This window comes from Calypte anna, chromosome 13 (assembly GCF_003957555.1).
Source record: "Calypte anna isolate BGI_N300 chromosome 13, bCalAnn1_v1.p, whole genome shotgun sequence".
NCBI lineage: Eukaryota > Metazoa > Chordata > Aves > Apodiformes > Trochilidae > Calypte > Calypte anna.
The window spans coordinates 7,953,705-7,967,465 of record NC_044259.1 but is presented as its reverse complement, the minus strand read 5'-3'; the positions used below and the strand labels follow the sequence as shown (position 1 = coordinate 7,967,465).

At 50.5% G+C, this 13,761-nt stretch overlaps 1 protein-coding gene across 1 annotated transcript in view; it reads right to left on the bottom strand.

The window, feature by feature from the left end:
• The window catches only part of SH3PXD2B (SH3 and PX domains 2B), a 66,207-nt gene extending 54,882 nt beyond the window's left edge, over positions 1 to 11,325 (bottom strand). Inside the window, 1 exon segment of the mRNA XM_030459243.1 lies at positions 11,172 to 11,325. Coding sequence (XP_030315103.1) covers positions 11,172 to 11,243 — 72 coding nt within the window. The 5' untranslated portion in view covers positions 11,244 to 11,325.
• Between the last annotated feature and the right edge of the window lie 2,436 nt (positions 11,326 to 13,761).

Here is a 13,761-nt window from a genome sequence, read left to right as displayed (position 1 = left end):
ACCTCTCCCAGACATCCAGATCCCTGGGCTTCACCTCAAAGGCCTTATTTAGCTAACCACAATCCACTCCTTTCATTCACATAAGTCCTTTTTTGTTCTGAAGGACCTGCACTTTCTGCATATTAACACCAGGAGGACAGAAGGCTCCTGCAAGACAGCAGCTGTGGCCGCTGTGGAGACCTGGATGGACCATGATTGGGTACAAGGGAAGCCCAGACATTGTCTTTACTTATCACCAAATGATTTGACAAGGACTCTGCATTGGGTCAAGAACAATACCCATCCAAGAACATGTTTCTAGACATCAACAGGTCAGGGACAACTTGGCTGACTGCAGTTTGCAATAAGAATGGGGAAAGACAAATGACAGGGCTTCTGAAGGATCTGACAGCACCTGTACAGTCACCAACTCCATCAGCAAACTAAGTGTTAATTTAACTCCAAGCTGCCTTTACCTTCACCCCAGGACTTGCCAGGAGGCCAGCATGAGCTCATTTTGGTTGGAAGCTCAGCTGATATCCCAGCTTTCTTACCAGTCTAGAGCACTTTATGGGGTTATATCACTGCTGGCTGCCTGCCTGAAGAAAGCCTTCCACTGGGGCAGGAGGAAGAGCCAACTTTTCTTCATTGTTTATTCCGATTCTGCCTTTATTTGGAATCAACAGCTTATTAGGCTAGGATTTTAATCAGGATGTGGATTTGCTCAAGTCAAAACTAATTCAAAACTCCTTAGGGTAATAAAGCCATGAGACTGAGGGCACACTAAGCCTGATTATACTCTTTGCAAGTGAGAGAAGCAGCGTTTCTCTCAGCTGATGATATCACTCCTCTTTTGCTGAAATGCAGATTTCCCTGGAGTCTGGCTAATGGTTTCTTGCACCTCTTGCACATTTGAACAGTAGAAAGGTCTCTGGGAGTATTTTCTCACCTACTTGTACAATGCAGAAAAGATGGGGAAGCCCACAGGAATGAGAACCCTGTCTCAGTAAAGCTGGCTTCCTCCTTGCTGGTGAATATCTCCCATCCTTCACTCTGATGGCCCCAACCCACTGGGGTATTTTGTTGGCTAAAACCATCACAGAGCTTGGGCTCTGTCAATACCTAATCCAGTCCTTGCAGTCCTAGAGACTCAGAAAGATGAGAGAAATCTCAGCTCAGTTGCTCTACTCACCTGACAACAGAGTAGATTTTGAAAGGGATGAATGGTGCAGCAGGCCAGCCAGCCATGGTTTTCAGAGGGACTGGAGATGGTCCCTTTCTCAGGTCCTTTTGCAAGATGCTTTCAATGATCAAAACAGTTTTGAAAACATTGCACTGGCCTGGCACTGCACCATGTCCTGCCAGGAGCATCAATCCAAACAAAAGCAATTCTGTCCTGGTAGGAGATTCCCCATCACCTGCTCCTTCAATCCTCAGTCCTGCAGAGGCTGCTTTTTCCCAGCCCAGCTGCGTGGGTGAGGGCATGTGGAAACATTTACTTCATGGGTCTTCTCCAGCTCAGATTTCTACACTCCTTCAAAGAAATGACAGAGAAACTACCAGCAAGCCTCTTTCCATGGAAAGGGTGAGGGGATCTCCTGGGGCTGCAGCTGACAGTGCCCTGGGGATGTGCATCCCTAGGGAGCACTGCTGGTAATGGGGGGGCTGCTGGTTGGATCCTGCTCTGCCATTTCCTTGAAGTGCTGGGAAGAGCCAAGCAGATGGCAGGGAGGTGGAAGCCAGCCAGATCCAGAAGGGGGGCTCTGCAACCCCATCACATGGGACAGGCCCATGGCCAAAACCAACAGGCAGAGCTATCTAAATATTTACAGCCCTTTTTGGGCCAGCAGCAGGGTCTGCACCACGGAGGGAACGAGCTGACTCGGTGAAACCCAGGAACCCAGCTCCTCTCCTTCACCTCCTCTGGGAAGGAGGACTTATCCTGCCCCACTCCCAACCCAAGAGCCTCCACACCTTGCCCTGCTCCAGCCCACACTGGCTCCAGTCTAGGTTGGTGCACATGTGTCACATCAAACCCTACAACTGGTGCCTGAAGATGATGGGCCAGGCAGAGCTTTGGGACCTGGCAGAAATCACAGGGCTCGACTCTCCTTCCCTACATTTCAGCCCCAGGTCAGGGAAGCATAGCTGGAATTCATGCCATGCTTCTGAAATCCATCAGATACAGCTCACGGCATTTGTCCTACTGCAGCAAGGTGAAGAGGAGGGTTACAGAGCTTTCAGGGTCACAGGAATGCACTCAAAATTGTGCTTTTGGGATTAAGGAGGCTGCATGCATGCAACCTGACCCCCCCCATCACTCCTCTCCCAGCTGCTGAAAGCTGAGTTACAGAGCAGGATTTGTTCCCTGTGGAACAACCCTGCCAGAGCTGCAACAAAGAGCAAAGCAAGGAAACAAGGCTTGCCTTCCAATCCTGGAGGGCTTCTCATGGGGAGTGCAGAGGTCCTGGGACAGTCTTGGAGATGCAGGTGGATGTTGCTTAATGCCAGAAGAGATGAGCAATTCACATTAATGCCAAAAAGTTTCTGTGCTCCTCTCCTTGGAGGGCAGAAACAGATCACAACCTTCATAGAAAATAGACCCCTGCAGATGCTGTGGGGATTTTGCTCCCAAAACACCCGGATTCCCCAAGACTCCCTGCATTTCCAGTAACTGGCCACATACCTGTTTCTTAAAAATTGCTTATCAAAAAGTTTACCATCAGAAATTCCATCACCCAGGATTCTCCTTGGTCACGTACCTAAAGAAGATCTACAGAAAAGCTGGCAAGGGACTTTTTATGAGGGGATGTAATGACAGAGGTAATATTTTTAAGCTGAAAAATGGTAGATTTAGATTAGATATTAGGAAGAAATTCTTCAGTGTCAGGGTGCTGAGGTGCTTGCCCAGGTTTTCCAGGGAAGTTGTGCCTCATTCCTGAAAGTGTTGGAGGCCAGGTGGGATGGGGCTTGGAGCAACCTGGTTTAGTGGGAGATGTCCCTACTTCTTTCAACCCTGCAGGGGGTCGAAACTGGTTGATCTTCCAAGTCCCTTCCAACCCAAACCATTCTATGATTCTCTGTTTGAAAGTGCGTGCCCTAAACAGAAAAATAAAGACAGAAATCAAATCCCTGGGGATCTTGCAGCCCACCCTGCTGGGCATCATGAGCTTGGTGTCCACAGCATTCCTGCTCTCCCCTCCCCAGCACCTCAGGAGAAGCAGCTCAGAGGGAAAATAGGCCAGTGGAAAGTGGGACTGAAAACCTTTGTAAGGGAACTGTCAAAACTGACAGGTTGCTAGATGAAATGCAAATGGCACCTGGCCAACCATAACAGAGCTGTCAGCAAGAGCTGCCCATCAGCTGGCATGGCAGCCAGGGCTCTGCAGCCCCAGGGGAGACAAATCAGAGCAGGTGAATGCCAGAGGGAGATCTAAGACAATCCTCCTGGGCAGGACAGCAGCCCTCCTGGGGCATGAGCTTCCATGCTGAGCATCACTAACAGGGCAGGGAGGATGAAGGATCCAGCTTGGGTGCTGGAGGGACTGGACTCACAGGGACTAAGGCACAAGAAAGGGGAGGATGAGCAGCCAGCACAAAATATCTCTATTGAAAGGGCAGCCAGATATTTAATTTTTTTATTATTATTTTTTTTTCCCCTCCTGAAGAAACAAAGTGGCAAGCATAAACCCTGGAAACTGCCAGACCCTAGAAATATGTTTCCAAGGAATGATAAAGAACCTTGGTGTGCACACAGCAGTATCTCCTGGTGACTTCTTCTGGTCAAAGGGACCAAGGACTCTGGAGTCTTCCACCAGTCCTCAGTCTTGCACATTCCCCAGGGGGCACATTGTGCTATCCAACAGTGTGGCTAGAGAGAGGAGATGATTCAAGCAGCTGACTTGAGGTAATGGAATTAAGAAGATACTGAAGAAAAAAAAACCAAAACCCTAAATGAAACAGTTTCCCATTCTCGAAACACGAGGCTGTGTGACCTCCTAGAAGAAACACTTCTGGACTCCTTGCATAAACACACTACGAACATGCACAAAACACAACTTGGGAAGCAGCCTGGAGTGCTTAAATCTGAGGAAGAAAAAAGGCAGACTGAAGTGATGGGAAAGCCTAGAGTTATAGTTTCAGCCACTCTCCTCCCACCAGAGGAATTTTCCCAAGTTTTCCAAGGACACTTGCAAAGTGTCCTGGTTGTGGGGGCACGAACAAAGCCCACAAGTAAGGTTTTGGGAAGAGAGAACTGCTGCTGGCCTGCAAGCTCTGCTTGGCACCCAGCACATCACTGAAAGAGGCAGCAAACCCACACTGAGCCCAGCACCACCCAGTTGCCCTAGGCTGAGCCCTGGAGCAGCACACCCAGAGGCATGGGAACAATGGCAGGGCAGAATGCAACACCATGGTCACTTGGAAAGACACCTCCATGGGACTTCAGGGACACACAGCTCTGCCCACCCACCACCAAGGGGCATGCCCAGCCACTCAGCAGAGCTTCTATGGCAAAGCCAAACATAACAGCCTCCAGCAGAGGCAGAGCTGTTTCCAATGGGTTGGAGCCTGTGTGGTCTTGAGTCCAGGGAGACTATGTACAATAAACTTCCCTGTGGAAAAGTCCACATATTTAAAGCATAATTTGCCAGTAGAAGGGAAAAAGCATCGGGCTCTCTATTCCACCCACATCCCAAAATACAGGGAAGTGATGTGAGAACCTCGGACCCTGGATTCAGCTGCACTGAGAGAGGAGCACTGAGAATTTCAAAGGGGCAGAGAAACCAAAGCAGCTGAGGGATTGAGCCAAACCAGAGTGGGGTTTAATATAGAAAAGGGAGTGGGGAATTGTAAGAAGAAAAGAAAAAAAAAAAAGAAGGGAGGTGGCTGGAAACAAAGAAAGTTCTTGGCGGTGAGCTGCTGTGCTTGGCCCTTCTCCATCAGCCTCCACTGCTGTAGGCATGTGGGGCTGGGGAGGGGAACACGGGGCTTGTGCACCATGGGCCACCAAAGCTCCGTGTGGGAAAGTGACAGCCAGCCCCCTGCTCCATCCCCAGACACTGTGCCATCCTCTTGCTCCTGCTCTGTGAGAGCCAGGAGAAGGATGAGAAGGACTGTGCTGGTTCAGATGACACTGGGAAAGGCATGGACAAGCAGCCCCAGGGGTAAATGCAGTGATATTTGGGGATGCTGTGGTCTCTCTCATCTAGGAGGGGAAAGAAGCAGAAGCAAAAAGTCAGAGCCACAGGAAGGAGCTGGGTAGGAGCAATGCAGGCAGCAGGAGGACAAGCATGTCCTCACCTCCTCAGCAAATAACCCAAACTAATTTTCTTACACATCTAGGACTACAAAGCAGCCCCTTCTTCTTGCTCCTATTCATCCCTTCCTAAAACCCCAGCAAGTGACAGCTCTTCTCCCTCAGCAGGGCTCAGAGCTGCCAGGGCCAAGTGCACACACAGGGGGTTACGCTGAGCACAGGGACCCCAAGGACAACCCACCAAGCCCCTCACAGCTGTGGCACAGACTGCTCAGCCACACAACACGCACACCCACTTTTTTTTGTTGTTGTTCTGAGTCATACTGAAGGTCAAACATATGGATTCGTTTGTTTTCTCTTTCCCCCTGCTATGTAAAATGGCCGGAAGACAGAGACACCCTCCAAAGCAAAGCTGTGAGGGACCAAGGTCATCAAACCCCTGAGCAGCAGAGGCCATGGATGCCCCTATGCCAAAGTTCTCTGTTGGAGTTGTTAGGAGCACCAGCTTTCCACACAGAGCTGCATCCTTCTCAGCGGCCACGTGCCAGGCAGGATTTGGCCCTTGCACTGAACTACAACATTCGGGGTTTTCAAAGGCCTTAAGTAACACGACTGGTTACTTCTCTAAAGTAACTAGGGAAGAAAAAAAATAGAGATTTTTGCATTTGGTTTTCATCCACAAAGCCAACAGCTCTCCCTTAAGCCCCAACCCTCTTGAAAAGGGAGGGGGATGGAAGGATTGGTTGGCTCTATAATTCAGCAGGGCCAGGTATAAGGATGGGTCTCAGTTTCTACCAGCTACAGGCCCCCCAAACATCCTGCCTGTGGCCTTCTTTGAGTGGGACAGCACTGGCCAGCTGATGGGAAATGGGATGAGATACAGGAGAACCACAAGCTACGGCAGCAAAACACTGCTGAGGATGCAGAGAAAGCCCTCAAACCTCTGGGGGCCACCAATGCTCAGAAACTCTCTGCCCTGGCAGAGCACCCAGCTTCCTGGGTTCAGCCTTACTTCATACATTCTGTTTTTTCTTTACTCTCATTATTATTTCAGTTAACATCCCCTGGCTGGATATCACACTACTCATTCTACCCTTCCATTCCTGCAGTCTAAATGCACCCAGCTCCTTTGGTTCCTCACAGGACATTCACACCATACCAAAAGCACAGTCATGCTCCCCAGACTCATCCCCAAACTCCCTTAAGCCAAGCAACCAGCATGATTCACAAGGCAGAAGTAATGCAGCTTGACAAGGTGATGCTGCACCAGGTCCCCACAGACCTCTGCTTCAGCTGGGCAAGTCAGGACCAGGGGACCATGACACACATGTCACTGGGACACACTTTCTTCAGAAGCCATCTTCTGCTCTGTATGTGCAAGGCACAAAGAATGACTGAATCCATGGATCAGCAGTTCTTGTCCTCCTCTTGCCATTCAAGCACTCTCCTCCCAGTGTTCCATAATCAATTTCAGATAAGCAATGGGTGGGTTGGACAACAAATGAAACCACAGACTGCCTCAACACTACAAGGAACAGGAGCAGAGAAGACACCTACCACCACATCTAAATCCTACATCAAAAATATAACACACTAACTTTTTGAATGTGTTTTCATCAACCTTGTTTTAAAATATCTCTAGATGCTATCATCTAGGCACCAGATTACAACACACACTGTTAATTACCTGCATAAGGCAGTTGCCACAAATGAGGTGGTTCAATATGGGTATTCACCTTGTTTAAAAATTGCAACCATGTCAACTGACCTTGCAAATAAAAAAAAATATCCATACTGCACACTTTGTTTAAATTTCCCTTTTTCATAGTGATACGTGTGGGCACAGAGGCTGGGAAAGGAAGTCTGCAAAAGCATAGTCCAGATTTCCCAATAAGCTAACACAACCAAACAGCTCTTTCTTTCCTGTCGGATATATGTACACATTTTTGTGCTCTGGAGTAGCCATTTAAAACTGTATAAACTATTGAAGTGTTCTTGGTGGATGTGATGGTAGAAGCAAAGACATGACTCAATTACATTGTCATTAATATGTAGAACAAAACACAGAAACTGCAGCTGTATTAAAAGAAAAAGTCCTGAACGTTGCCTGGAGGCAACCCCAAAACAACCAAAATCTGGATTTAGTAGGGAAAAGTTTTATATTAGGGACTTCTACTAGAGGATAACAAACACAAAACTATAAAAAGATCCTGTGAGAAGTCCTTTAAAGGAAAATTGAGTCTGGTTCAACTATGGCTTTGTTTTGGGTCTTTCCTGAATAAACATTCATATATCAGAATTTGAGACTTGGCCAGACCATAGCAATGACAGTCTGCTACTCTGTCGCCCAGAATAATTATTTTTAAACTTTGCTCTTGGACTTTGCCTTTTCAGATTTGCAGTATGGCCCTGGAGCCCTTGCTGGCAGTGTCCCCGAGAGGCATGACCTATAATAACTTCACACAGGATTGTATAGAAAATGTCACTGGAGGGTGACCCTCCAGCCACTGCCTGAGAATGGGAGCCTTTTCTTCACTTGAACAGATGTTGAGATCCTGAGCTTGATGCTGTCCAGGTAGAACGACCAGAGTAGTGTATCCTGCAATGAACATCCACAAAAGGATTATTTCTCACTGCCCATGAAAAAACAAAACAAAAACCAAAACTTAAAGGCACAAGCAGCACAATTGGGTTGGCAGCCCAGGAGAGATGCCAGGCCATCCAGTGTGATAGTTTCACAGCTGGCAGGGCAATTTCAAGGCTCTTGTCACTCAGAGCAAGAAGCTCACTTATCCTTCCCCTCTCAGCCCTTCCATGGGTGTGGGCAGAGTTGGTTTGACAAGAACAGGAGCAGACATGTCAGGCTCACACTATGCCAACCCCACAGCAGCAAACACCTTCCAGGACCAGAAGGCTGACTGCAAGGAGAGCAGCACAAAAGGGGAGAGCACACCCCACTCATTGCTATTGAGCTTGAGCCCTGCCTGCAGTGCTCACTGCAGTATTCACTAAAGGGTTTAACACCTCACTAAGTAGAAAAGCAATCAAGAGGCTGTTTTAATTTTCCCTACCCTCATATGGTTTTAAAAACACTTGGGTTTTCTGAGAACAACCCACCCAGTTCATCCTGCCCTCAGGTCAGGTACTGGGCTGTCAGCAGGGTAAGGAGAATGGACAGGAGGTGGGGACAGGGAAGCATGGCCACCAGACACACTGTGAGGAGCAGCAAGGCAGCAGCAAACCAGACTGACGCTGTCTTGTACCAGGATTTGAGTCAGCACCCTTCACCAATACATAAATGTTTGAGGGCTTGTGGATGCATTCAGGTCCACAAATAGACCCGGACAATCAGCTCAGGATGTGCTCAAGCTGGAATCTGTCTCCCCAAACCCTATCCAGCACTTCACTGGGTTCTTCCCCAGCTCAAGCCCCACAGTTTGTAGGAGTATTGCACCTCCTGCTTCAAATCAGAGCTGCAAAAAACATGAGGTTTTGTCCTGAGCAACACAACTCATGCTATATCAATTCCAAAGGTGATGGGTGAACCACACAGCCTGAATAGAGCTGGCCTTTCCCACAGCCAGCCCCTCCCCACTGCGGCACCAATAAGGATTTTCAAACACTGGTTTTATCTCACTTTTCTAGGAAAACGAAATTCATGACTTTTTGCTGTGGCCTCCCTGCAGCCAACACAACTGCACCTTTGTCCAGAAAAGAAAAGCCACTCTCCAACACAGAGGAGACAGAGCCCGACCAGCACAGGTCACACGGCGGTCAGGGCAGCACAGGGGCAAGTGGAGGAACAGCCAGCAATGAGCCAGCAAGTGGCTGCCCCAGGGGCTGGAGAGCACATTTACACTCAGCAATGAGGAGACAGACAGCAAAGGTTTAACATGTACACTTTGTGGTTGACTTGGATTTGCAGAGTGACAGCAAATACAACAGAGCCAGCCACAGTTTGCTGCCTCTCCTCTCCTCTTTGCAGGAGAGGGAAAGGAAAAGGGGAAAAGGAAAGGGGAAAGGAAAAGAAAAAGAAAAAAAGGAAAGGGGGAAGCTTTTGATTCCTTATAATTAACTGGCTTTGTAAGTCTGCCTAGTCCCTATCAATTCCCTCAAACAAGGCGAGTTCAGTCCAGTTCAGTCCAGTGCTGCCTGATGGATGCTGCTGCCTGTCCCTCCCTGGGCTCAGTCCCACTCTGAGCTGGGCTCACATTGCCAGGTTTTGACTTGCAAGACAAGTACAGGGAAAGCTTAGAGGCAGAGGACTTGGACACCCAGTTAAGGAGGGAGCAAGCAGCCGAGCTGTCATGAGCTGTGTGCAGCTACTATTTCCCACCACCCCAGCAGCTTCTGCTCCGGAGTATCCGCACAGCTGCTGCAACATGTTTCTCTTTTTAGAAAAAAACTCTGTTCCAGTTTTCCAGGCTCAAAAGGATTATTTGTGCCATGTCCAACTCTACCCACCTCTCCTCTCAGGGTGGAGGGCGAGGAAGACTCATACACAGCACAAATCCTGTCTGGAACTTGTAGTGCATGTCTCAGCTGCAGGGATGCAGATTTGGATGGGTGCAAGGAGCCCCCAGCAAAGGAATGGGAAGGCCCAGAAGGAAGAACAGAGGAGGAGCTGCAGGAAACCCTGTCCAAGCCCTGTTACAGGACCCGATGGTGGTGCAACAGATCCGCCAAGACAAACAGAAGCACACACAAACCTCCTCACGTACACGTTCCTCCAGATCAGATGCATAGCCCAGCTATGATGAGTAAGTCTGAGATGGACAAGGCAGGAAGAGGGGCACATCTGGAGCTGTGGCCAGGCCCAGCAAGGGCTGATAAATCTGAAGGCAGGGCACGAGAGGAAGAAGAAAGGGTGATAAGGGGTTGGGCAGCAGCAGCCACATCACATTCCTGGATGCAAGGGGAGTGTAACAGCCCCCTTAGTCTCTCCTCCTTCCTGGCTAGAGATGGCTTGTTTTCTGCTTTCCTCCAATTTGTTGCTCACTGCAACAAACCAGGCAGGGTAACACAGAGAAGCCCCGGATTTCCCAAATGGTTGGGGTTCCTTGCTCTGCTGACACAACACCCTCCAGCCGGAGCAAAAATCACATCCTCACAACCCAAGGGCACCACAGTGTGTCACTGGGTCATTCCAGTCTAAGGCACACTGGGTGGGGAAAATATTTTGCTCTGTCTTTTAGGGTTGCTGCCAGGATTCACCCACAAGGTCTCCGCAGATGCCTGGAAGCACAACAAAGTCTAAATAATAATTTTTAAAGAAATTAAAAAATAAAAGGAAAAAACAAACCCTTCAAAACAAACCCACATGCTCTGGAGTGTGCAGGAACCGGGCAACTCACGCAGAAGGGGTGCGAGGACACGAGGGGACACCTCACGGGGACAGCGGCAGAGTAAGGAAGCAGCCGGGTGGTCCCCTCGCTCCGGGACTCTGCAGCCAACAGGTTTCAGAGCCCCTCAGTCAAACAGTGCTCCCTCCCGAAAGCAGAGCCGCTTCCCGGTGGTGCCGGGAGATGATTTCTCCTCCTGGTGCGTGCTGCCCTGGGAGCCCCTCCGCCAAAACCCCGCCCGCAGCTACCAACGGGAAACTCTCAGCGCTGCCCCCGCACAGGGTCACCACCGGCACGGCCACGTCCCTGCTCGCCTCCTCCGGTAACGGGGGCTGGAGGGACGAGGCAGCGCGTCCCCCCGCTCGCCGGGGGAGAACAGGAGGTGATCCCCACGGGAGACGACTGGAGTGGGAGCGACAAACCCGGCAGCTCTGCCCTCCTCCTTCCCCTCCACCCCGGGGCTCTGTGGCCACTGCCCGCCGCCGGGGCAGTCGTGGGGGAGCACCCGGCAGCGCCCGGCCTTTGTTTGCCCAAGGCCGGGCGCGGCGGAGCGGGACGTCTCCAGCCGAGCCGAGCCGAGCCGAACCACTCACATAGTGCTTGTTGGGAATGCGCCGCTTCTGCACGTCCAGCACCTTCACCTCCGCGATGCTCCGCCTGGGCATGCCTCCGCCTCTGCCCCTGGAGCCCGGGGAGCGGCGACGCTGGGGGAGGATCTGGCGCTCGCAGCCGGGACCGGAGCCTGCAGCGCCGCGCCGAGCCCCGCCGAGCCGCCCGCCCGCTGTCGAGGGCGGGAGGCGGCCCCGGTCTGATCCCGGCCTATCCCGGCCGATCCCGGCCGGCGGGGCGGCTCCGACACCGCCCGCTTAAAGGGACAACCGGCCCCACCAGCCCCACGCGTGTCCGCCCCCCGGCGCCGCCGCTGGCGGGGCGTGCGCCGCTCCACTCCGAGGCTGAGACGGGGGGTGCAGCTCGGCTGCGTGTCTGGGGTGGACAGAGCCTTTCGGGGGGTGCAGCTGGCTGTTTGCCCTCGGAGGGGAGAGGGCTACGGGGACACCGGGGTTGCCTCTCTTGCCCGGCACGGTAGGCCCGTGCGTGGGCTCCATCACTGGGTTTTGATTTTTCTTCCCTCTCTTGTCCCATAATAAGGTCCCCAAAGCCATGCTGACCTGTTCACCAACAGCCACATCCCTAAAGGATCCGAGAAATTAAGAGCAGAAAGAGGCAGCTTTGTTGTGGTCAGAAGTGCCTTACCCAGAGCAACCTGCGTACCCCTGGAAGCTGGGAGTACCCCAGTTTTCCTCCCTGGCAGCCCACCTCCCTGTGCCGTGTTCTGCGCCCTGCTCTGCCCTTGGAGCAGCAGAGGAAATGAAGCAGAGACTGGGCACTCCTAAACCAGTGCCACCCACTACCTCCAGCTTCCCAGCAGCTCCTCAACACGTGGTATAACCACAGCTCTCTTACCTGTTGGGCTTTTAATTGTATTATAAAGTTACTACACTGGCAAATCATTAGTTTTCATATGAATCTAATAGAATCATAAACAACTCATCTCACTCCTTAGCAGCTCCTTAAATGTGGCTCCTTTTTATGCTGTTAACTGTGTTAAAACCACACCAAAGAGCTATAGAGGTGCAGGCAGATTGCCAGGGTTTTATTTCTCCCCTTGCCCTCCTAGTCTCTAGAGCCCTCCCTTTCTTCTCTCAGCAGGAAACCCTGATATTTGTGAGGGACACAGGAACTAGACCTCGAAGTGCTAATCAAGAATCAAAGCCTGGGAGGGCAACAACAGACAACAGAACTACAGTTTTTGATGTTCTGTGGAGTGCCCAGACTGGGCAAATTGAATTTTACTGTTTTTAAAAGCACTGAAAGATGCATGAATCCTTCAGAGGGTGGTCAGGAAAACATCCAAAGCAGCTGTGCATCATTTGGTAAGAGAAGTGTACCTTGAGGAGATATGCAACACTGGAGAAAGCGGATTAAGAGAGGAATAAAACAACAACTGATCTTTACATGGTAAAAGGCAGCTGAGGGCACTGCAACTGTGCACTGCAGAGACGGACGTAACCTGAAGAGCTGAGTATTGAAAGGTCAGGCAAGGGGATCATGGAGATAACAAGAGCAGGTAACTGGGTATGCAAACTACAAAAAGAGGCACAGAAACACACTAAACAAAATGCAGTAGATGAGATACTACAAAGTGAAGGTAATAAAGTGAGGCAACTGGGTTATGAATGCTATGGCTGCAGTCATCTCTTACTGCAGGTGATGGGTTGTTCTAGTTATCAGCATGTGCAGTTCTGCCAGGCTTCCAGGCGAGGTGACTGTAATCAGGACACTGGTCTCATGTTTGCAGAGCTGGTCTGATGTAGTCTGATAATTTGGCTTTATTGGAGTGCACGGGCTGACCCTACATCCTTCATGCACTGAAAGCACCACTGATCATCTTGCTGTCCATCTTTACATTAACACAAACCCCACCATCAACACACCTTGGATTGACTACCTGAGAACCCTCCAATCAGTTTGTGGGGGAAAAAACATTAAAAACCCACCTGGGAAGAGCAAATTGAGAACATGCAATTCAGTGTTCACTCTTCCTTCTCTCTGTCAGGGTGAGCTGAGCAATTTAAAGCAAGAGGATTCATGACTTGTAAAAAGCCAGCCATCAGCTCAGATGGCTTCCACCTGGCTCTAAGCAGGCTGCAGTGGTTTGGGCACAGCTGAACCATTTCTGCAGCCTGCCAAGGAATGAGAAAGCAGTGCCCTATCATCAGCCCTGAACTGCAGGGGAAAGAGTACTTGCAGTCATTCCAGCATGGACAGTCCACTATTACTGCTTGTGTTTTAATTTAAGAAGTACCAGTGCATGCCAGGCCTCTGCATGTCCTCAGTTCTTCCCTGTGTACAGGACAAACATATCCATTTGCTCCTCATAAGGACTGGTCAAACGTGATGCTCCTACACCGACAGAGGGCAAATCCATGCCCTTGAAGCCCAGCACAACAGTGGTTACCCAGCTTATCGTCAGAATTGGATTGCACTGATCCTTCTCCACCACTGGTCGTCGATGGTGGCTTCGATGCCACCACTGCTGGTTGTAGCCGTGTGGTGTGGATGACACCGGTTGTGGATGACACCCTGGCAGCCCCAGGGAGAAGCAGACCCATGGAGGGACTG